At 34.1% G+C, this 26,995-nt stretch overlaps 1 protein-coding gene across 1 annotated transcript in view; it reads right to left on the reverse strand.

The window, feature by feature from the left end:
• The window catches only part of LOC115886830 (pancreatic lipase-related protein 2-like), a 142,858-nt gene that overhangs the window by 56,461 nt on the left and 59,402 nt on the right, over window positions 1-26,995 (reverse strand). The window contains exon 4 of the mRNA XM_030906136.1: window positions 13,124-13,372. Coding sequence (XP_030761996.1) covers window positions 13,124-13,372 — 249 coding nt within the window. The remainder of the gene's footprint in view (window positions 1-13,123; window positions 13,373-26,995) is intronic.

Below are 26,995 nucleotides of genomic sequence, written 5' to 3' on the forward strand. Positions count from 1 at the left end.
TGACAGCGCCTCCACAGCAGTCAAACGATAACAGGGTTGTGGACTAGAGAATGTAAAAATTACGCCAAGCGCGTCAAGCAAATTATCGGGCCTGAGCGATACGGATTCCGGTGATGATACGCCAGACATCATATATTATACAGGGTTGTTCACCACATACGACACGGAATATTGTAGCTAAACAATTAGATTTTTACAAATTGTAAGTTTTGGGTTCGTTGAAGGACTATTAGAGCTACAATTTAAAAATATTTTTACAAGTTACAGAGTGTCCCAAATAAATGAAAAATATCAAAGTTGTGTTTTTTTAAATGGAACACCCTGTATATTATTACATTTTTAGTTTCTACGATTAAAATAAAGGTAGATTTGATTAAGGTTTATTACACTTAAACCTTACCGTTTTTGAAATATTTTCAATTTTGCGAAATTGCAGTATAAATTTTAAGGCTTCATTTCTGCGAGGGTATCGAAGTTGTTAATACTAAATATTTACTGAAGTTTATTTATTGATCAGTTATTGTGTCGCAATAATAAAAATTTTACTACCTTATACAGAGTGTCTAAATATTTATTTTAAATAATTATTAGCTTTAAACGGCAATAACTTGTTTAATTTAAATGGAACACCCTGTATATTTTATGAGAATCAGATGCACAGTTTAATTGTCTACCAAATCGTATTATACCATTTTTTACCTATCTCTTCAAGTTTCCGTAGAAAATGCATTTTCTTGTAATTTAGAACTCATTTATCAATATACCCATGGAATACTGACATTTTAGATTATTTTTAAAGATGTACCAAATTTTTAAAGAGAAAAGATACTAATATTGTCAATAAGTTCGTTTATTTCATTAAAAAAATAAAAAACTGTGTAAATAATTTGTTAAAGAGGACCAATTAATATGATTCCAGTATTCAAACTACATTAATTGACTGTTTGCGTTGATTAATAATAATTGCTCCAAATACTAAAAAACTGAATTATTTATGTGTATTAGACAGTGTGGTAAAAAAAACTAATACCTTAAAAATGATATTTAATTTTTTGACAAATGCTTAGTTATAACCACAGAGACGATCATTTTTATAACTTATTATTATATTGATTTCTGATTCAAATCCACATTTACTTAGAATAATTTATTAACGAACACAATTAAGTATGTAATTAATTAGTATTTGGGCGGAAATACTGGTGGTATATTTAATTAATGGTATACTCTTTTATAAAGATTTAAATAGTTTTCTTTTTCATACAAATGGGCTAGTAATATCATCGTTTTACTAAAAACGATAATATTACTAGCCTGTACATTTTGTACATTTGTTGTTTTAAAAACAATCTAAAATGTCAATATTCCATGGGTATATTTATAAATGAGGTCTAAATTATAAGAAAATGCATGCATTTTCTACGAAAACTTGAAGGGATAGGTAAAAAGTGGAATAATACAATTTGATAGACAATTAAATTGTGCATCTGATTCTCATAAAATATACAGAGTATTCCATTTAAATGAAACAAGTTATTGCCGTTTAAAGCTAGTAATTATTTAAAATACATTTTTAGACACTCTGTATAAGGTAGTATAATTTTTATTATTGCAACACAATAACTGATCAATAAATAAACTTCAGTAAATATTTAGTATTAAAAACTTTAATACCCTCGGAGAAATGAAACCTTAAAATTTATACTGCAATTTTACAAAATTCAAAATATTTCAAAAACGGTAAGGTTTAAGTGTAATAAACCTTAATCAAATCTACCTTTATTTTAATCGTAGAAACTAAAAATGTAATAATATACAGGGTGTTCCATTTAAAAAAATACAACTTTGATATTTTTTATTTATTTGGGACACTCTGTATCTTGTAAAAATATTTTTAAATTGTAGCTCTAATAGTCCTTCAACGAACCCAAAACTTACAATTTGTAAAAATCTAATCGTTTAGCTACAATACTCCGTGTCGTATGTGGTGAACAACCCTGTATATGAAAGACATGTAATGAACTAAAAACGTTACAAAACTTTTTTGATGGCATCTTGGGAAACATCCCAAGGTGGCAACTTAGCCCCAATTTAAACGATGTTCGTATCTATTATAGTTACCGAAATACCAATGCTGAAATGTGGAGAAAAATATAAAATGTTCAACATATTTTTTCGCAAAAACTTATGGGCGTGTTTCTGGGGTCGAAATATACTACGGGTTAAAATACTTGCACTTATTTCTGGGACACCCTGTATAAAAAACTTAAATAATTATACATAAAAAGAGAAAAGGAAAGGAAAAAATAGATGGAAGGAATGAATGAACGAGAAGAATACGTTGAAGATATTGATGTTTTCTAAATATGTCGATCCAGAAATATTCTTGTGATAGAGACGCATGTTGATAAAGAAATTAATAAAGAATGTACTGTCTCTGAAGAAATATATAGATAAGGAACATCGAGAAATTTTAAAATTAAAAACAATGTTTTTAAAATTGAATTTTTAAACTTATTTTATCCCCGTATAAGGGTCCCCTGTTCATAAAAATCCACTCAAGTATTTTGACCGGTTTTCTTAAGTAATCTAGTCTATTACCTACGATATCCCTTGAAATTTTAAGCAGGTCTATTTTTCTATGACGTCGGCTTAACGGCCGTAACCTTTTCTAACTTTAACCATCCTAAGATATTCTTTTTGCCGGAAAAGGTGACAAGGGTTGAATTTTCGATAAAGTAAAAACTCTGTGACTGATGGACGGATTCCACTAAATTGTTTCATTTTCAAAGATACCCATAGCATTCAATTTGTATATGCACATTTTATAAATTTTACAAATTGTTAATATGGAGAGTTAATTCTAGGAACTATGAAGGTAACAGTGGAGATTTTTATAGAATATTATAAAGGGAAATTAAAACAACTTTCGTTACACGTCATCAATGACACCATGCGTCGTCTTACGGAGTTTGCTGGTGGTCGTATTATGATGTGCAACCAAAGTTATTTTAATTTCCGTAATTAAGTTATCCGTACTAATATTATAAACGCAAAAGTTTGTATGTATGGATGTATGAATCTTTGTTACTCTTTCACGCAAAAACTACTAAATGGTTTTTAATAAAACTTTACAGTAATATTCCTTATACATCAGAATAAGACATAGGTTATAAATTACGGGTACTTCGGTAGCTCGTAATTTAGTAGTTCGGTACTTCGATAGCTAACGTCTACCTTAGCCACAGCAACGCGTAGACGGGTCTGCTACTTTTTAATAATTGTAATAGTTTTCCATAGGTAAAATATACATGGGAAATTAAAATAACTTTGGTTGCACATCATAATACGACCACCAGCAAACTCCAAAAGACGACGCATGGTGTCACTGATGACGTGCAACGAAAGTTATTTTAATTTCCCTGTTAAAAACGTTTACATGTAGCAAGGTACAGATTGCTACCACTGGATACCTAGATATATATTCTAATTACGAGGGTATAGATCATACCAAATAAACTTTTACTCACGAGATTAAGCTAGATCGGCACAGCGTTGTCCACTTTTCCATTTTAGTATTGAAAATACTTCTGGCCGCGTTTATATGGGACCCATCTTTAAAAAAAAAAACATGCTAGAGCCGCATGGGTTCGATAACCTGCCTGTCAACACGTCGATAGTTTAGCCGGCGTTAAAGAATATGGAATAGGGCAAGGTTGTTCGAAGGCCGAAATAAGGTAGAGGTCGTAAATAAAATGATCCATAATGTTAAAATACGCTTCAAAGTGTTAAAAGTGTTGAAAATTGATTAAAATCTGTTAGGTTTAAGATATTGGTGAGTACTTTTTGAGTTTTAAGTCAAGTATGTAGGTGAGAGAAATATTATGTGATTTATTCGATTGTATAAGCCGTGAAGCTAATAGGGTGTGTGTTATATTTCATGAATATTTCATTTTATTTTGTTCGTAACTGTGAGTCTTGTAAGCTCACACTGTATTCGTAAACAATAAGGTATTATCCTTATTATGGTACTTACGCTTAATTATATATGTATGTATATAATTTTGTATTCTCTGTTTAATGTATTTGTACACAATTTTTTTATATATTTCTTAATTATCATATTATTTAACAGTATCAAAAGTAATGTTGCCTCCCATTTTTATACAGGGCGGTAAAGTTTTCAGGAAAATCAGTTTTTTTTATAATAACACTGATACTATTTTAAATATCTTTATAAAATTTAGTACACGTCTTCCATGTATCAAGATGTATTTTTTCATATAAAAACAGTTCTGTAATTTTTATTTCAGTTGCGTTCTTACGGGATTGGGTTAGTTAATTAAATTTGATTTCTTGAGTTTCTTAAGAGTTTAATAGCGAAGTGCTTTAGACTTTAAATCGATACATATGATAATATTCTTTTTTCTCCGAAATTATGGAATTGTCTAGTTGTAAAATTTATTGATTTTAGTATACTTTAGTTGTTATTAATATAAGTTAAAAAGACGCTAACTTCCTTATTGCATTTTTTAATTGATTAGCAATTTTTTTGATTTTATCCAGTGTGTAAGACACCAATGCACATGTCGTATTTTGCACCCATACCTCATATTTGTATTTTACCACATTTTAAATTTATATGTATGCATGTATGTTATTTTTGATTGTAATATAATATTTGCTAAACTTTCTATCATGTTTTATGTATTTGTATATCATTTTTTATAACTCCCGTAATTTTCACATTATTTTACAGTCGACATCAAAAATAATGTTTGGTTTGGTTTGGTCTCTGCACTTTGACGTAATATACGTATAAGTATTTGTTAAAACAATACTCGCCTATTTTATAAACATCACTTGAAAAAAAGATACCTATTTGGCTTATTTAGGTATATCCACTAATTTATTAATTTGCACTTCGAAGTAAAATTCATTTTCGAAATACAAGACGTTTTTGAAAATGAAAATGTCTAAGCACCTCTCGTATCCCAACGATCTCATAACTTATCGAAAAGGTAAAAACTAATGGTCGTGTAAATTTTGAACCTATTGAATTATGCTAGAACTGCTTTTTCCTTATTATGACAGTTAAAACTTAATTATTTTTTTTTAATTTCATTATCTCTTGGATGGTCTCATTAATCATTATCAATTTGTTGTTCTCCTTTGTGGCTTTATAAAAATAATATTTTTACGTATTTTTACTTTTAAATTATAATTGACAACGACAAATCATAGGCTATGCTAGTCTTTGCAGTATAACTTAATTCAAAATTGGTAGCAAATTTCCTTAATTAACCTAACATAAGTCGTAATACAGATTATATCAGTGTAGGAGTAATCAGATCGGAAGTCATAAGTTGAATCGGATATAAAATGCAAATATAATGTATAAATATAAAATCCAATAGTTCACGTGATGACTCGAATCAAGTGGTCTGTGGTACCTTTTAAAAAATGGCGGATAAGCGAAACGGTTCATCGTTCATTAACTGAATCTTCGTTAAAAAAAATCTTAAATACTACAGAAGATGAAAAAAAAGCTAGAAAACTTAAATTAAACGTCGAACGTTGTCGAGCCTATAGAAATCGCAAGAAAATTGCTAAAGTTTTATCAGTAACTACAATCGGTACTTCTTCGACCTTGGAAGATTTTGAAAGACCATCACAGACAAAAGGAAATATAAATCAGGAAGGTAAGTAATAATACCTAATATGAATATGGTTAATAAATATTACCGTGACTTACCACTGGTGTATATACGGATATGGAAAACGTCTCGGAGAGCCAAGATAATAAAAAATGATTTTCATAAGAAATAAGAAGTTTCTTATTCGCAGCATTTCAAAAATATTTTATGACAGGTCTCTGGACAAGCACACACGTCAAAGATATTAAAATTGAGGGGCTTAGAATCCTAATCCGGCGTCCGTTTGTCGTTCATCGTTCCGTCAAACCAGTAAAATTGAAATATTATCTGTCATTTTTGAAATAAACCAATAAAACTGGTTAAAAACAACAAGAGACGACGCATGACGGATTTATATTTAAACCCATCCATAGCTAACTTAAAAATATTGGAAACTTTTTTAGTAAAATAAACAGATTGGTATGAGATGTCATCTGCTTTTCTTGTCATCGTCTGTCTTACCTGAGAAAAAAAAAACAGAGTATACATCGATAATCTAATCAAACTGGTAGTTTCGACCTTTAAACCGATATTAATTATTATTACGTTTACTTTCTTATTTTTCAGAATTAATATTAAAAAATTATAGGTACCTACCTTTAAAATCTGAAATTTTGTTTCAAATTTCAGATTTATATTTAATTAATAAAGTCCAATGCAAGAAACAACATAATGAAATCACCATCACTAAGTGTCAAGATTTTATATTTATGGTTAATACTTTAGAAAAATAATAAAAACTTTTTGTGACCAAATTTTATTTTTTACATTAATTTTTATTAATGTAATTTATTTTTGCTGCTTACCGCCACGACCTTACATTGCATGGTTTCTGTAACCAAGAAATAAATATCAGAGTTCAGTAGTAAACATTATAATGGTGACCGTAAAGTATCGAATAAGTTCATTTAAAATTAAGGGGTGTGTAAAAAAAAGTTTTTTTCTTCGACAACCGCCGACTTGTGTCTGGTATTTTCAATACGCCTATGATGGTTGCGCATGTTGCAAAATCTGTGAATTTTTTTTAATCAAAATATTTTAGGAAACAAAAATTAATTAGTTATAAATATACAGGGTTAGTCTTCTTCTTACAGTGCCGTACTCTATACAGAGCGTCGGCTACCTCTCGCATGTACTTGTGATGTGTGTCATCAGTGTTTCAGAAGTACACGGGACTTACAGTTTATGGCCGAATCCGAACGGCACTATTTGAGAGGCTGTACAAGGCAAATATACTGAAGGTGGTTTGCCATTGCTTTCCTTGGGGTGGCGCATGGCGTCTCGCTGGTCACTCTATATAGATAAATCGATATTTTTATTTAAATAAGTAAATAAAGCGACCGTACTAGCTGGGGATCAAACCCGCAGATCGACACACTAACTGCTTGCGCTACGGCCGGCCACGGGGTGAGTCTTAAATAAGCGCAAATATGTTTAAGGGTAGTATATTTCCACTCCAGAAACACGTCTATAAGGTGTGTATCGCGAAAAAAAATTGAAAAATTTGGAATTTTCTGAATTTTTTTTTAGTTAAAAACATTATTTGTTGATGATATGGCAACATAGGTAGTAGATTGAATTTACAAAAAAGAAAACCCACAAAAGATCTAGCGGTTCTCAAAATTTAAGAAAAAAAAATATTTTTTTAATATTTAAAGTTAAATAACTCGGTTATATTAGACCTATTTGAAAAACGGTGAAGAAAAAAATATGTTTATCTATGATTTATGTCGATATACCAGCCCTGAAAATATTTGTACTTATTTAAGGTTCACCCTCTATAAACAGTTATTATTTACATCAGCAACACATCTCTTTAACAACATTTAAGGAACTTTTCCGTTAAAAATATTCTAATAAAGTTGCGAGTTTTTTTGCCACGGCTGTTAAGCTGCTTTGGCATCTTATACTGGCACTTCAAGTGGGTCTGAAAAGAATCTTTTCGACTGCGAGATCTGCTAGTAAAAAATTTTAAGCTTAAAGTATCACAACACAATTCACTTAAACAAAAAACTCGTAATACAAAACTAAAGTGTCAAAACGAATCAACATGTTAGGAAATAAATAAATAAATGTGGCAACTTGATATTTTTTCCAGCAGAGCTACCACCTGAATTGCCTGCGGAAAATTTAAATTCCAGTTAGTCAACCCGGCGCCGAATATGTCCAGGGTTGGCAACAATGAATTTAATAATCATGCCCTCGATGACGTCCCTAAAAGTTTATTTGGTATCACTTATAATGTATATGTTACGGATAATATCGTTTTTACCCGGGTATTTATTTTTAAAAGCCTAATGTTTAACTCAATTTATCCATTTTAGGGAGGCCCAGGCTCCATGGGCCCCCCTCTGTATCCGCAACTGGTCAGGACAATATCTGAGTTACAACAGCTATCAACAGACATTTTCTCAAAGTTTCTGTTAACCCTTTCCACTGAACACTGACTATGACATCCAATTTTAAAATCAAGATATTCAAAGCAATCATTACAGAGAAACTTATTTTTACTTATTTTAAACAAACTTGACTGAATACTTATAGTGGCAACTATATACAGAATTTGAACATGCGGTCATTAGAATGACAGGAGAGAAGAAGAGGATATATGTGCCTTTATTTTTGATAATTATAATGTTTGTTTTTCAGGTTCGACTGCTACGACTATTTTACCTGAGAAGTACTACAGCTATAACACTATGTCCTTTTAGTTCATTCAATTACAAATTTCCAAGTAGTGGAAGTCACACTATACTAATAGACCAGTTCTAAAGATATACTGCCTTTAAAAAAGAAATCTGGGGACTTGATAGGTAATCAAATTAATCAAAAAATGGGAACAAAATAGCTTATCCAGATAACTAACCTAACCTAACCTAACCAAACTACGACAGAGTCAGGGACGACCCTTGCTGATACAGGCAAAGGGCTTCCTCTGGATTCCTGCAGAAGCTGAGTGCTTCCACCCTTTAGAAATATGTGGTTAAAGAGATAATGGTTGGTCACCTTACAAATCAGAATCCGACAGTTAAACCCTAGAAGACTTGCCAAATGGTACCTATGTTATTATGAGGCTAAAGGCAACCCCAAAAGATGATCTAGCTTGAAAAAATAATAGCCGCCCATACATGCAAGAGATTTTTGAAAGATTTGTTCCGTCACAATCTATACATTTTATTAATTTCGGTAGGTTAGTGGCCTACTATAGATAAATATCGGATATGTAACAGTCCGATTGCACGATTGCACGAATCCCACCACGAAACAAATGATTTTGCCATTATGTGGAAGCAGTGGCGGATACGGAGGGGGCCCGGGCCCCTCCTGATTCCTATAAATTGGTTTAAATATTAGGCTTTTCATTAGATTGCGTTTGAAAATAGCGCCCTAAAAAGCGTATTCTACATTACTTTTTACCCCCCCCCCTAAAATAAATTCCTGTATCCGCCCCTGTCTGCAAGGTTAATACACGTAAGAATCGTACATGAAAGATCACATATGCGCCTGTCTGAATATCAATATATCTGTACTCTGAACGACCATATAGTCGGCCGATATGCAATATCATATCTGGACTGCCTAACTGATCACAAATTCTTTGAGCTTATAATGTTTCTAATATCTATATTTGTAACTTAATATAATTATATTCTGTACATATTTTGTAACTTAATATAATATCACACTGTACACGAAAATATACAGAGTCAACAACTGTTATATATTCAGTTTTGTTCATCATGTCATAGTATGTTTACCTGTTGATATTAATTTACCAGCTATGCTGTAATGCACCACAATCAACGTCGGTGGATGCTGAAATCGGGGGTAGCGTTATGGAATTTTAATAATATGTCACGCATAAGCACGGTGCGGCATGTAACGTGTAAGAACATTTATTGTAGATACTTAGTGTCAGTATGTGTGAACAACGACGAACGGATTCGCAATGAAAAAATATATAATTGGCAGGCAATACCTGTTGTCTAGGAAACTATTATCGGCCTGGACAAATAGCTTCATAAAAATATCTTCTATTTAAAACTAATTTGCCTAGGAAAATGTAATTTGACGTAGTCGTTGTTAAGCAAATTACTGTGTAGTATAAGGGAAATTAAAATAACTTTGGTTGCACATCATAATACGACCACCAGCAAACTCCATAAGACGACGCATGGTGTCATTGATGACGTGCAACGAAAGTTGTTTTAATTTACCTTTAGATGTGTAGTTTTGTTACAGCTTTCATTAGTTGGCAATGCACATAAAAGCAGAAAGCGTCTATTCCAATATAGAGGACCATATTCACAAAGAAGGATAAGGCGAGAAAAGTCACACAAATACTCTGGGGGTTATACAGGTTATAGACGAAAGAAAGTTGATATATTAACATCATGGTAAATAGAATGCCATGTAATAATAAATAAAAGGCAGGAGCGGCCACCAGAGGCGAATACAATTTTGAGGACGAATACCAGTTTGAGGATGCTGTCAATTTACAATTCTGCTGTGAAATTACATTCATTCTTCGTTATACAAAAATACTGTAGACACTATTTTCAGTGGTGTATTTTCTATCTTTGTTTCAGTGAAGAAGATATTAGATTTAATAAGAAAAGATCTCACGATAGGCGGGTGAAAGCTACCGGGATAATGACAAAGAGAATCAACACTAGTTTTTTGCGACAAGTGTTTCTGCTGCTGCTCCAAAATTTGGTGGAGAACCATTAGATAGAAAAAATGTGGAAGATATTGTACTGCATATAAAAATGGGATGAATTGGATATCGAGGGTCACAAAATAATTCAAAATATTTTATTTGGTAATAAAGCATTGATAATTCGGCTCTATAAGATAATAATTCATTTAAAAAATAACAATAATTTCCTGTAAAATTAGGCATGTTTTTTTTTGGATTTCCTGGAAAATCGTATCAAAAATGATACGAGGTACTGCACTGTGACCCTCCATATGCACAAAGACGAGTGTGTTTAAAAACTTGTTTACTATTAGTAACCTAACGCCCATTTTTGCTATTATGCATATATATGATAAAATTCCTCAAGACCGATATATTTCATTCAGAGTGCCGGTGCATTGAGAGTGCCGGTCAATGTATTCTAAGCAATAATCGAGGCAATAATATTCAAAATGTCACTACTCAAATGTGTTTACCTTTCAATATACACAATATTTGGTATGATAATAATTAGCGAAGAGACACAGCTTGAGGAAACAAATAATCTAATTAATTAATAATAAGAAAAATTCAGTTAATAAAGAAATACTAAAAGTAATTCAGTATTAAGTCAATCTGCAGAATTACCAGGGTATTTTATGAAAAAGAATGTATTTAAGATTCGTAAAGTAAACTGGCCTTAAATCTGCAGTAAAGCCGCTAATTGTCTGCAAAAAAGAGATACAAAGACTTGAATAATCACTTATTAAACTGCAAATGTTATTAGGGTTCCAAATCAAAATTATAATAAATACTCCTATAAGATGCTAGCGAGCTCAGCGTCAACGGAGTTGCAATAATATAAAAATTTCTCAGTCGAACCATTCTGAAGCAACCATCTTCTTCTTCAAGTGTCATGTTCCTAGTAAACGTTGACGACTGCCATGTTAGCAATATTTCTGTATCGCCCTCGATCATGCGCTTGCGCTACATGGAGGAATTCATCCGCGCTCAAACCTGTCCATTTCAGGTAATTTGTGCCATTGCCGCAAGTTCCTCAAACACGAAAGCCTCTTGCACCCAATCCACTTCTTTTCTTCGACTTTTCCATTAAGGATCAGTCGGAGAAACTCATATCGAGGTCCTCTGGTTATATGGCCAAGGTATTCAAGTTTTCGTCTCTTGATAATATTCAAAACTAGTCTGTCGAAGCAACAATAATAGGTATTTATGTCACTAATGTATATGTTACGGTTAAGGTCCGATGTCCGGTTAATGACGACATTACCCTGTTAATCTCGAGAATAACACACAACAAAACAACCAAAAACATAACCAAACCCAAATATTAACCTGTTAATGTCGACATTAACCGGACATCGGACTTTAACACCGTAACATATATATTATACATTAGTTAAAACATTACGTTATCGAGCAATCCTTATATTCAGTTACCAAGAATTTTTTAACTTACTAATAAACTAAGTAATATTATAGTAGATTTACTTCGTAATAGTTACTCTGCGAAATCTATCGCAATAATTATACCCAATTACAAGACTAAGTCCTTGGTAGGCCAGCCTAAATATGATGTTCTCCCTCGAGGACTCCCTATTTGAAAGGAGTATCAGAAAAGATCAAAGATCAGTCGAAGAGCCAAACAGTATAAATTTAAAAGCTTTTAAGTCTGGGGCTACTTTCAGAAGTGTCTTAACAAAACCAATATCAAGATCATCAAATCGAGAGAAAGAGTACATCTTCCATACACTATGTGCATTGTAAGTGCAGTCAGTTGAATATTAGAGAGATAAAAAGTGCTCTAAACGTACGACTTAACGAACATGAAAAACACACATAAAGAGGTTAAACAATGAAGTTATGTATTGCAGACCGTGTGTAGTTCAAGCACTTCAAAATAAGGTGGTCAAAAGCCCGGTATGTTAACGAGGAATCAAGGAAAATAACTATTAATATCTAATTTAAGTTTAAAAGATCCCACAATCTGAAAACCACTTATAAAACGCACCAATTCGGACATTCTCAATGGACAGCCTCAAGGCGCGTCTACACGAGTCAGAGTGAATTGATCAAGTCTGCAACCAAACCAACTGCACGGTTGACTACACCCAATTTTTTTACGTGTGAATGCTTTGCTCTAATATAAGTATATAATTTTATGATGAAACATTGTATAAGTTAAAATAAGTAAAGGCAATGGAAGTTCGAAATTATTTTAGTTTACCCACGCTAGACCTAGGAGACATATCACTCTCGGACATAATGGCCTATGTTAAAAGGCTGGGTCTTGAGGGTGAACTTTAATGCCCTTTTTCTATTAAAGAGCTTGTAGAAACTGAGTCACAAAAAGCTCTCGCGGCCGCAGTGGAGTCAATCTGGAGTGTATTTTAGTCAATACAAGACACTAATTTTTTTTACGTGTGAATGCTTTGCTCTAATATAAGTATATAATTTTATGATGAAATATTGTATAAGTTAAAATAAGTAAAGGCAATGAAAGTTCGAAATTATTTTAGTTTCAAATATTTCCTGGTTAGTACTCAAGAGTAATGCATTAAAAATATACTAGATCTGAGTTTAAATTCTTACTGAAGAAAGACTGCAGTATTTGCGCAATTTTATTTTTTGATTAGATCCGTCTTTTCCGCATGATTTAAAACCATACTCATATACTAAATCTCCTTTTACTTCTCTGTTCTAAAAAAAACGTTCCCGAATTTAAGCATACCTGTAATTCTCCTAATCCTGCCGCTTTTAACATTCTGGCCGCACACTCCCGCCATCTGTGCTCCCAGACTTAACCCTGTCAGATGCAGACTGGGCAGATAGAGTCCTCTCGACACAAGATAATCGATAAACCGGGCCGCATACTGACCGACGATTCGAGTGTTTTGAGCTGCCGTCAAGTACCACGGGCCGGCTTCCAAACGGGGAGCATTCAGCAGGATTATATTGTGATCACCACGTTGAGTGTACGCTGAAAACAAGAAAATGACCGGTTAATAGCGCAAAAAAAAAGAAAATTATATAGAAATATCTGAAGTTAAAAAATACAAAAAGTTTAATTAATGAATTTATCATGTAATCGTAAAACATTTTCCGATGGACGTCATCAATATCGAAATTGACACTAAATCCTATGAACCTGACTAAATGACATTTTGGCAAAAATGTTTAAATTTGTTGTATAATAATTGTACTCTTTATTTTACTTTATTGAGCAAATCATTGGTAACAGATATTTTATTCAGATTAAAGCTGCAAAAATTGGTTTAAACCGAATTTTTGATCGCTATGTTGGTCACATTGCGCCGTTTTCAGCAATGTTGTGGTTTTTTATTTGACAATTATCATAATATCAGTCATTATTTTGTTTAATATTGTGCTGTTATTGAATTTTTGTGAATAATTTTTGTTTTTGCCTATTTTCATAGTCTTTTTTTTAATTGTACTTTTCAGCACAAACAGTTCTTTTAAGAACTATCTTTTCGAGTTTTTGTACTGCATTTCTTAAAATTGTGTGTTGAAAATATGCCGAAGCATTTAAACAGTCGAAACCAAGAGCTTGTACCTTCTCTGATAAACTATTTTGAACGAGAACGTGACAATAACGGTGCTTTATTACCCTTGATTGCACTCAGAGAAGTAAGTTTGATTGGTAAGCACATTAAACCACTTTCAAAGTTATTTCTATGTTAATTTTTAGTAAATTCTGTTATTACTATTTTGTAAATTAATGGCACCCTCTTACTTGTTATTACCACTTACTTGAAGTGTTTAAGTTGTAAATCAATGAATAAATACATAACCCCATAGTAACGTTTAGAATAATCTTGATAATAGACTAGTTTTTGCCAATATGTAATAAGTAAAATAAGCTATAAAACAAATAAATCAATTAATTAGTAAAATATTATAATTATTAAATTAAACAAAAAAAAACAAATATATTGTTTCCCAGTTTTATGTTAAGATTCATCCCATAAATACATCACAATCTGGCAGCGCTATCGCCATCACTTGTTGCCAAAGTTGATCTCGTACATCGGAAATTGTTTTGCGATTACCGTAGTTTTAATTATTAAGAGAAAAGTGGTCAAGTGGTGTAAAAATGAGACATTTCTGAGCATATGGATGCAGGCGATTTGACATTATTTTTGCAAGAATTTTGCCGCCGATAGCCAATAGTGAAATTCCCCGGTAACTTCCGCAGTCTGATGCACTTCCTTTGTTCTTAAATATATTCACTATATTCGCGTTGCCAAAGTCCTGAGGTACCTCTCCGCTCTCCCATACGACATCGAAGAGAGCCTTAAGATGACCAATAAGTTCTTTACTTGCACACTTATAGATTTCCGCTGGAATCGCGTCACAGCCAGCCGATTTGTTGTTCTTAAGCTGTCCTATGGAGGTCTCTATTTCCTGTTCTGTTATTGGGATGTCTAATATATCGAGGCTGTTATACTGAGGTATTGTGTTTAATGCTTCCATATTGGGGTTGTTTTCTTGGTTAAGAATATGGCTGTAATGTTCTTTCCAGCGATTTCTGATTTGTTCTTCCTCTTTTAGAAGTTCGCCATTTTGTGCCATGATTGGGCAGCTTAGCTTCTTAGTTGGACCGTATACTTCTTTTACAGCCTCGAAGAATTTACGATATTCGTGATGCGTGGCGTACTCTTGAATCTGATTCGCTTTTTGTGACCACCAGTTATCCTTTAGTTGGCGCCGTTCTCTTCGAAGCGTGTTGTTGGCTGCTTTAAAGTTGTCTACCAGTCTTGGATTATGCGGATTTGCAGTGACTGCTTGATGTGCTCTATGCTTTTGTTCCAACAAAGCCTGTATATGCGGTTGATTTTCGTTAAACCAGTCTGGTTGTTTCTTTTTGTTCGACTTTCCCAGTACTGCTTCGCTGGTTTTATGAATCGCATCCCTTAATTGTGTCCATCCTTGTTAAGCTTCCAAGATTGAGATTGAGGCTATCGGTGGAAGTGATTCTTTGATGGCTTTCCGGAGGGCGTCGGCGGTATTGTTGTTCTCTAGACCCCATACGTTCAATCTGGTCATGTTGTTTTGCTTTTTACAGTGTGGATGTTTGGGTTTTAACTCGATTTTCATTTTTGAAATTAAAAGTCGGTGGTCAGTGCCGCATTCGGCATCTACTCTGGCTTTTGTGAGCCTAACATCTTTTAGATGCGTCCTTCGAAAGATTATGTGGTCCAATTTATGCCAGTGGCCTGATCTAGGATATTTCCAGGTACCTTTAAACTTATCCATCAACATAAACCACGTATTGGTGATGCAAAGATAATACTCTGCGCATATTGTTAATAAGCGTTCACCATTGCTATTTACGTTTCCCATTCCATGTTTTCCCAATACGTCAGGCCATATTTCCTGCTGTTTGCCGACACGGACATTAAAGTCACCTAGCAAGATGATTCGTTCGTGCTTTGGAATTCGTTGGAGGGCATTTTGTAAAGCTTGGTAAAATTTATCCTTATCCTCAAAATTAGCGTCAAGGGTGGGAGCGTAGGCACTAATGATGTTGACGTAAGTTTTGTCTGGTATGGGGTACCTAAGGGTCATAAGACGTTCGGAGACACCAATAGGTACTTCTGTTAATTTAGTGGCGATTTCCAAAAGAAGGTGTAATGCTCCTCAGTGAGACTACCTTCATCCGCAAAGCGTGTTTCGCTTAGAGCGGCAACATCTATATTTAATCGGTGGAGTTCCTGTGAGACCAGTGCTGTTCTTCTCTCTGGTCGATTTGAATTTATCTTGTCCAGTAGAGTGCGGACGTTCCACACCGCAAACGTGAAACATTGATGTTTTTTGTTTCTCCGATGATACGCTCGAGTAGGCACCCCCTCCCGGAGATCCGATTGAGATGGTATTTTATCTCCGGATGATAATTTTGTCCCACTCGAATGTTCCATCATTGCTGTGTGTAAGCTGAGTGAAAAGGTTTAACTGTGGCGGTTACGCTGCCGCACATTTTTAGCTGCAACTGTAGCACGGGATGGCTATGGCACAGTGAGGACCGCGACGATAGCTCCCTTGCTACGTTCTCGGCCGGATAGGTGTAGTTTACTACTCCTTTTCCCCAGAAGATGGTAGGTCTGAGGGTTGTATAAGGTTATACCGCCTATACTCGGACGTCAGAGCCTCGTTTGTGTAAACAGGGTGCACCACGTGAAGGTGAGGTTGACTTTTGGGTAAGCTAGGCTATATGTATCGCGTCAATACCCCTTGCACCCCGCTTATCAATATATGTTCAGTCAGGCAGCACTCGGGGCGCTTATGAGTCCAAAGGTATAGTCGTGACTAGCTGGGATAAATGTCTGGGTAAACTGGGCATAACTAGCTAGGCAGGGATCATCGGCATTCTATATTGGTTCAGAACCAGTACTGCAAATACCCAAATATATAGTCCGTAGTGCAGTAAAACTCTGGATCAGGGAAAAGCAGGATGTCCACTAGAGAAACAGACTTAAATGCAGAGGCATAGCAAGGCCTTTATCCAAAGACCTAGCTCTAAAACCACAAAGAAACTGCTAATGCTTAGCAGTAATAAAGTGGGGACTACAACAAGGTCTCTTAACAGGACGTATGTCTGTCAAGTGTTACCAGAACCAGTTCAAAATGTGTCAAGGGAGTCTTTGCTGGAGATAAAGATCCCGAAACAGCGAAACACATCACTGCTCTGGATCGCATTTTCTTTAGAAAAGCAATGCTAGAAGCGGTGGAAATATGCTTCCTTCCAAGTTGGTGGAGAGTACAGGAAAAGAAAAATGAGTGCAAACATAGAAATGGAACAAACACAATAGGCCGCACAGATCTTAGTGTTTCCTGCAGAGGACGGCCCCTTATTATTGGAAAAAAATGTGTGTACTACAAAGTGGCTAAAGTCCGTTGAATATAGTACACGTGTGCTTGGATAAAGTACACTTGGACTTACGTGCACGTAAATTTCTTGTACAACAACTCGGGCAAGTACTTGAATCACTGTTTAGATTACAAATATATTCGGACTATAATATTTCAACTTGCGTGCAACTTTTATTTATTTTAATTGCTTATTATAATAACCTCACATTTACATTTTTAGTTCAGTTTAATAAATTTCGTTAATTTGTTTATTAATTTTCATTAATAAACGAACAAACAATAATTATCAAGTACAATATAAGCCAAAAACAGAAAAATTGACAAATGACACCATACAGCTGATAATCGTCTATTTCTGTTAAGTTGGTCATTCCGTACGCAACAAAATATTTCAATAAAAATTACTGATTGTAAAATAAACCGCAACTTAATCGTCGAAGTAAAATTGCTGCAATTTTTTTGACATTCAAAAACAATTTCCAAATTGTAAAACGGCCTTAACATTGAAAATATTAACGCTACTGGCATACTGACTTATTAAACATAATATTGCAGTCACTTGAAACTTTAGAGTAAACCAGTTGGTGAGTTAATTTAAATAAATTAAACAACAAATAAATAAGTAAATTGCAGAAGTTTTATGTTTATCTGGGTTTCAATTACGCACTGTAGAGGAAGAATCAAAGCTAAGATATTTTAATTAATTATACAAGAGAAGGGTGTATGTTGTAGATGGTTCATTTTAATTAGTTGGTCAGCTTCATTTTAGTATTAATGCACCTAATGTCAATTATCAAGAACGCTAAATTATGATACTAAAATCTACAGTGTCTCATTGTTTAAAAAAATTTTCCCATTTAAATTACATGGGAATTTGCCACCTTTTGCAAATAATTTTTTTCTCTCGATTATGTTCTCTCGCAGCCATGACAATTACACATTCTTGTACATAATTAAACGCTCTACAAAAAAGATGTCCTACAATTTTTCTATGTGTAATACCTACTCCTTCAAAAGTTATTCACGGTTAAAGTCAACCACTCGGTAAATTCCTAAATTCTTCAACTTTTTAGTATTGAAAATACGTCTGGTCGCGTTTATGTGGGACCCGTCTTTGAAAAAACGACATGCTAGATGCGAGTTCGAGTTCAATAACCTGCCAATTAACTTGTCAACACGTAAGTCGATAGTTTAGCCGGCGTTGATCATCGAATAGAGCAAAGACATTCGAGGGCCGAGGCCGAAATGAGGTCTTATCAGTGTAGGCCAACTATTTTATGGATATGGATGTTTAGTCTGGGCCTTAGTTTGGCTATTTTAATCTATAATTTATAACTCTTTCCGTATGAGAAGCAAGGGGCATATTATACGTGAAAGAGCGGAATCACATAAATAATAAATTTAGAATAATGCAATATTTTTCTTGGCGCGTAGGATAGGTAAATGCATTAAAGGGAATAATTAATTAAATCATTAAGTAAATAAATAAATAAATAAATGTCTTTATTGTCAAAAAATTTTTCAATTTGTAGACAAAGGTAAACTAACAAACAAAGTAGAAAAAAAAACAAGGTACACAAACAAACAAACAAAAGATAATACAAAACATTATATAAATAATATTGTCAGTCTTATTGTTAAAATAAACATTGATAAATGTTTACAATGTCAAAGAACAAAAAATTTAAAATAATATTCAAAAATATTTAGCCAGTTTATAGCAAAATATCAATGACCTCTAAATAAATTAATTTCGATGTCATTAGTAAATATAGCAATAGCAAACATTAGACCAGTGTTTTCAAGATCAAATTCGATTTTCAATTCAAATATAATTCATTTACGGCGTAGAAAGCCTTGTCTAGTAAATAAGAGTTCAATGCTTTGCGAAATGAAGAAAATGATGTTATGGATTTGATTTCAAATGGCAGGTGATTGTGCATTTTTTTCGAGTTGTATAATATTGAACTTTTAACTAACTCTGAGCGTGGGGTAGGGAGATAAAGATCTTGCTCCGCGTTCCTGAGTGGATAAGTGTGAGATGGCCTTTCTTGAGAAGCTGATACATGTTTACGTATTAGGCAAACGGATTCAAATATAAATAAGGAAGGAAGAGTCAATATTCTTAATTCCTTAAAAAAGGCCTAGTGTTTAGTCCTAGTGAATATCGAACAGCTCTCTTCTGGAGCTTGAAAATGCGGTCAAATTGAGTCGCACAACACGTACCCCAGAATGGAAGGGCATACCTGAGGTGCGACTCAAAAAGTGCATAATAAACAGTTCTAGCCACTGACAAGTTAAGCTCCTTAGAAACAGACCTTAATGCAAAACAGGCAGAGCTCAATTTTTTCGCCAAAGCTTCGATATGTATGTCCCATTTCAGAGAATTGTCCACAACAAGCCCCTAAAATTTTACAGATTTTACGACGTCAATGGTGGTGTTGTTAAGTACAAAAGGCTGCAACGAGTTTTTATACGACAAAGCTTTAGTTTTAGAAATGTTGAGACTCAGGACGTTCGAATCGCACCAAGATTTAATGGTGATTAAGTCATTTGATATAATCCTTTGAAGTGCCGTGATGTCCTTGTTGCTCCAAGTGAAGCTAGTGTCGTCCGCAAAAAGACATATTTTGCCACTGATGTTTATGTTAGCAATGTCGTTAATAAAAAGAAGAAACAAAATAGGGCCTTGTGGTACTCCACATTCTATTGGCTTGCTAGAAGACAACGTGGTATCCACCCTCACAAGTTGACTTCTGTTGCTCAGATACGACTTAAACCATTCGAGAGATGATCCCCTGAACCCATAGTGCTGCAGTGTATTAATTAGGATCTTATGACTTACACAATCGAACGCCTTAGAAAAATCACAGAAAATTGTTGCTGTAGAATGGTGGTTGTTTAGGCTGGAGTAAACTTTATTAAAGAGGGAAAACATAGCGTCATTTGTGGACTTGTTGCTTAGAAATCCAAATTGATATACAGTAAGTATTTTGTACTTAAACAGAAAAGATACCAGTCTTCTTTTAACCAACCTTTCTATGATCTTAGATAGCGTTGGATGGAGTGCAATTGGGCGATAGTTAGAAGCTTCATCTTTGTCTCCTCCTTTGTGCAGAGGAATGATTATTGCCGTCTTAAGACATTTTGGAAAAATACCATTTTGGAACGACATGTTTATTAAAGTTGTTAGGTGATTCAGAGTGCTTTCTGGCAGATTCGAAAACATTTTTAAAGTTAGCCAGTCGGTCCCAGAAGAGGATTTATTTTTGATGGTATTAATTGTACTGCGAAGCTCTTCAAGAACTACGGGCGAAAAAAAGAAACTGTGTAAGTTTACATTATCATTAGAGAGATAAGAAAGTGGATCATGAGGAGGACATATGGTATTAGTTAAGTTTTTCGCTACATTTACAAAGTAATCGTTAAGGTTCTCAGGCGACGTAGAGATATTGCTAGACGAAGAAGCTTTGTTTCTCAACTCATTTACAATAGACCATGTTTCCTTAGCAACATTACCAGAATTGACTATTCTCCCATTATAATAAAGGTCCTTAGCGGCTCTTATAGTCTTATGATAAATTTTTCTGTATAGTTTTACGTAATTGTGGAAGAAGAGACTGTCTGCGAATTTTTTTAAGTGAGATAATGAACGCATGTTTTTAGAAGATACGCGTAGACCTTTAGTGGTCCAAGGTTTATTATGCTTATTTTTTATAGGCCTAAGAGGAAAGGATTTGAACGCTAGACTGGTTAATATTTTTACGAAAATAGAAAATTCGGTGTCGCCATCATAAGAGCTAGTATCCCAGTTGGTTTTTTTACATAAGTGGCTGAACTTTTGAGCATTCTTTTCTGAAAAAATACGACATAATTTACGAGGGGCATTTTTGATTTTGGACTTTATCGAAAATTCAGTTAAAACTGCTTCATGATCAGAGAGACCCGAGCTAAAGACGTTGCAGGCGATGGAGTTAGGATCAAAAGATGATACAACATAGTCTATAGTACTAGAACTGGTATTGGATATTCTGGTAGGTGAGCCTACATGCATGGCCATTCAAAAGAATCAAAAATGGACCGAAGAAACTCCTGAGCAGCACATACACCAAGAAAGTCAATATTAAGATCACCACACAAAATTAGTTTGCTTTTTCAAGGGCAGGGACTCAAGCAAGCTTAGTAGATTATGACAGAATAATTGCACGTCAGAGTCAGGTGTTCTATAAATACAAATAATGTAAAGGTCATAAGCATTATGGTGGACAATGGAAAATTCGAATACTTTTTCAGATAACAAATCATTGTACCTAGTTACCTCGGAAAAGTCGTTGTTTAAAGACATTATCATAGTACCTCCATGAGAAAAATTTGTTCTATTAAATCTGGCTACTGTGGTATAATTTTTAACAAACACAGGCTCATTAAAATTCAACCAGTGCTCAGTTATGGCAATGATATCTGGAAATTCAAGTTCTTCTAGTAAAAGATATAATTCATCTGTTTTATGTCTTAAGGTACTGAATATCAATAAAGAATAGACCAAGCTTGCTATCGCTTAATTTTTCAGAGGGTGCTTGATCCTCTGTTCGCGTCAATTCAACTAAAAATTTTTATTCTTATTTGGGGAGCCACTGGAATAATATTTGCCGTGACTTTCCCTAATCTTTTGAAGTCGTAGAAGGCTCTCCGCAGAAAAGAATGACCTGAAAGCTGAAAGATCTGCATCAACTTCAGTTGAACCAATACCATAGGCGTTGTGGAAGCGGTAGTACAACTTACGCAAGGAGTCCAGGTCACTAGGTAGCCCTTCTGATGCAAGCATCAATTTGATGCTGGTACTAGTGTGTCCTTCAAAACATACACTGGTCGTGAAGAGAGGCAAGGAATAGCCTAAGAGATTTCAAAATGGAGGGGCCCCTCAACCTGGCCAACACGTAACGTCCATTTACCGCATCTGAGTCCTGAGACAGCCGTACTATAGGTGGAGTCATCGGGTCCATAACTACCAAACCATCTCTCTTCGTACTTCCCTGCACAATAATTTCTGGATTTTCCATCGCCAGGGACTTGCAAGCAGCTATAGCCTCCCTGTCAGACCCAATCTTAATAGTTCTTACCTCCCTTGGCATAGTTGCCAGTGGTGGGTCAAGTAGGTGAGGTAGCTTGCGGTTCTCAGTGATGTTTATTTTGAGATTTTGAGCAGGTTCAGCCGAAGAAGTTAACGAAGCTTGGTTTAAGGATGTTGAGGTTGAATCTATTTTGGTTCCCGGCGGCCACATATTTATGTCCTTAAGCTGCACTAAGTGACACCTCTTTTGCACTCCAATTTTGAAATCGGAATGGGAACTGTCCTTATTTTTCAGCATTGGAAAGCATCTGATGAAATCGGTGGTTCCTAGTTTTTCTTTAACATAGTGCGCAAGTTGATTCGCTGTGTAAGGAGGTGGAATTCTGGACACCACCACATAATTCCAGTCTTCTCTTATGGCGGCCTTAGGAGGTTGCGATGACACTATTTCGGGTGAAACTAGTTTTTTTGGCGAATCTATAAAAGCTGTACTATTTTGGTGATCTATAGGACCCGTCTGCGTTGAAATGGATTTTGTCGGCTGCATATTATGATCTGTACAGGTCTTATCCCTTGTAACAAGCTTTTCCAATGTGAGCGACATTTGTTTAACGCTCTGCCTAAGGTCAGCCATTTCCTTCGCCATTTCTTCCTTAGATGGGTCATGAACTTGGACTTTAACAGACCCATCATGGTTGTCCATTAAAATTGATGATAAATTGAAGGTGTCTTGCTTTATCTCATTTATCGACTTAAATAAGGATTCTTGTGTGGTATCTGATATCCTGGATATGTCATCAATTTTCTTGAGTAAAATTTTCCACTTGGAATCGTGGTCACTCAGCATGTCATACATTTCAGTTATGACTGGAAAAATGTCAATATTTTTTTTTAAACAGAATCCTAGTGCTTCGATGATTTCTGGTTTGACCTGGCATTCTTGAAGCTGTGTAATCCTATCATGAACATATTTTAATGTAGGAGAATCGCAGACAGTGCAGAAAAATCTAACGTTGTGATACTTTTGTTGACATAGCACCTTTGTTGTTGCCTTATCCAGTCCTGTACAGGTCATACAAAAACTTCTTCGACACTCTCCACTACAGCGAACCTTATAACTGTCCTTTTGGATTTTTTGACAAGAGTCGCACTTAAATTCATAATAATATATATGATATATATGTAAATGATTAATAATATTAATAAAAGTCGATGACAGCTGAATAAAATTCGGAAGTATAAACAAACTAAAACTCACGCACAGCGGAAACAAGTACGCCGAAAAATTATCAATTAATGTTGCAAAAAACTAACACAAGTAAACAAAGTCAAGTTGTACAACGAACAGTGAACTTTGAGTTGATTTCGGGTCAGGAACAAAAACAAGTCAAATCAAAACAAAACAAAACGTTCAATAACCGGCAGACAAAACGCACGATCGGTAACACAACCTTCTCGTACGACTGCTAAACTGTTACTTACGTTGATTTGACTATTGCATTTAGTTGTATATATATTTTTTTATGTACATTGTTCATTGATTGGTACTTTATTTATTTTGAATATTTATTTTTACTGATTTTATTGGTTTATTGTAATATAGTAAACATGAGTCGTAAAGTCGAAATTAATCGTCTCGATAGAGATGAGCTTACTTATGAGTTAGTATATAGAGGTATTAGTACTGGGATTGTTGAGGAAATGAGAGCTCGATTAGCTCTGGCTAGACAGATGGAGAAATTAGGGGAAAGTTTACACTATCCACCTTATCCATTTACATTTCAAGAAGATGTTGATGCATTGTCTAGGAAGTTAGATGACATGGTACAGAAAGTATCAGGCTTTGCTGAAAATAGTAAAAGTGGATCATTTTTGAAACTTCAGACAAAACTGAATCATGTTTTGGATAGACTGGACCGAATGCTTTGTGCTACACCAGAAGAGTTCAATATACGAGCACTTTTAGTTGGACAAGCTTTCAACTTGGTTATTGAGCTTAAAGATAAAGCCACTAAAGCTGATTGTCAAGCCGCACCTGTACCTTTAAGCCTTTGCGTTTTACAGGATAATCAACTTATATAGTCAACTATACTATATCAAAATTAATATATCGACGTCCCCTATCATTCCTCGAAAGCATGACCGACTTATAGGAATCACCCTGTATATTCTTAAAAAAAATTGTCTCTACGTCTTTCCGTTTTCCTATGGTACTGGCACGTACTGAGGTGAATGAGGTGCGCCCCTGGGTTTGGTTTGGTATATACCCTGTATATACACGATACGCAAAAAAACTTGATATGGAATATATATTTCATACTTTAGATCCCTCTGATTAACTGAAATATATCTTAATACTTGTAGGTAATATGAAGTAATAAAACTGCCGTGTTAGCCTAGATAAAACTATCGCTAAAACTTTTAAAATGTCAATTCGAGTGAAATTGAGAAATAAATAAAAACATTTTGATGCAATATTAATCCGGTATATATTTATATTAGTCCATATATTCACATTTCCACTTTCTGTTAAGCCGCTAATATACGTTTTTATAAATATTACATAACGACTATACTGTAGTAATCTACTCTTAAAACTAGTTTATTTTTACGTAGATATAGATAGGTAGTTTTAAATCTATATTTTTCAACTAATTAGTAATTAAACTAAAACTTGCCTAATCAGACAACATGGTGATTGTAATCATTTACCTACGATATTCTAACAGATTTACCAATAATACCGGTGGTATTAAAATTTAAAAAAAAGCAGTGTGTGCACTATGTGTAGTAAAACTTCTTACTAACAGTTATTAAATCGAAAGATATTAAATTGGAGGATTTGAAGGATTTATATTTTTTATAAATGCTTTTTATAAACTTCAAAAAAATAAGAGTTAATATAAAACCGTATACTAGCTATATATTCTAGCTTTATAATATTTTTTTTTAATTTTTATATGTAGTGGAATATCACTCAGAATATACACTTTTATGCAATTGCCTAATAATGTTAACGCCCGTTTAAATATATTTCAGAGAAGAAATTTTGAATATGGTCGAGACACTTGTATAGTCTGAGACGAGAAGATCCTTGACAGTGATAGATGTGTCTGTCATTTTAATTTCAAAGTAGTTTATGTTATTTTACAAAGAAATAAGTTGGTACAACTGGAACGCATAACAGAAAATTAATATATTTAAAATTTGACGATAAGTGATTAATTCAAAATATTGTGAAAAAAAAATTTATTTAATAAAAAACGGTATGTGTTACTACAAAACAAACAAGAACAAGATACCACATACCAAAAAAATATAAAAAAGAACTACTGCTTACTTTCAAGCTTTATGAAACTTCCCGCATTTATGATTATATTCGAGATGCACTTATCTACGACGAGATGGTATACGAACTTTAATGATGGTAACTTTATTGGTGTATAAGACTGTCTGCCTGGGCAGCGAGTATTAACCATAAACTGTGCTCTGGGTCTACAGTTAGTTTTCACTCGATTTTTCCTCCACTTTACTTCAAAAGACACAAAACACACGGAATAACACGAATCAAAATGCATCATCTTCCAAAACGCAGAGTATTTGACAAAAGTTGACACAAAATTATAACCTATAATTTGGTAAGACTTTGACAACCGTCAAAAATCTAAAGGCGAGTTCATACGCATCGACGTCCGTTTGTCGTTTATCGTTAAAAAAACCAATAAAATTGAAATACGATCTGTCATTTTTGAAGTAAACCAATAAAACTGGTTAAAAACAACAAGAGACGACGGATGACGGCTTTATATTTAAACCGGTTAACTTAATAATTATTAGAAACTTTTTTTAGTAAAATAAATAGATTGGTATGGGACGTTATCTGCTTTTCTTCTGTCATGGTCTGTCAAAATCTTACCTGAGAAAAAAAACAGAGTATATGTTATCTGTGGTCGAGACCTAGTATTTAAATCTTGGTTTACTGATTTTATTGCAATCATTAAAGAAACGTTTTGGTCTGGTTTTGGTCACTATGGAAAAGCAGATGGAAGGAGTTAACTCGTACAAAAGGAAAAATTATGCAGAAATTGTTAATTCCTACTGAGGAAAAACTGGAACGTTTAACCATATTTTTTTTGAATGAAATAAATTTCCTGCTTTAGTAGATAGACTATATCAATCACTTACTACCTTTTATAATATCGTTATTAAATTTGATATTTTTCACAGGATCTTCCTGTGGTAACAATTTGTGTTCAACATTTCCCAGACTCGGTTCTATAGCGATCCTAATCTGTCATCACATAAACCCTGAACAGTAGATAGTTAATTCTATCATGCAAATTGATAAAAAGCTGAATTTCAAAGAACACATACATGCAGTAGTGGTAAAGGCTCAGACAACAGTGGCTAAATTAGCAAGAGTAATGCCAAACATCGGAGGTCCAAGGCAGGAGAAAAGGATACTTTTAAATGAAGTGGTCCACGCCAGTATTTTGTACGCCGCGCCGCTCCAATATGGGCAAAGGCACTGGAGGTTAAAAAAGGAAAACAGAAACTTCTATCAGTTCAGCGACGGAGCGCCTTGAGAGTTGTTTCTGCCTACAGAACTGTAGCGGAGCAAGCGGTATTCGTAATCGCAGG

This window comes from Sitophilus oryzae, unplaced genomic scaffold, assembly GCF_002938485.1.
Source record: "Sitophilus oryzae breed Bouriz unplaced genomic scaffold, Soryzae_2.0 scaffold_499_pilon_pilon, whole genome shotgun sequence".
Taxonomy (NCBI): Eukaryota; Metazoa; Arthropoda; class Insecta; order Coleoptera; family Curculionidae; genus Sitophilus; species Sitophilus oryzae.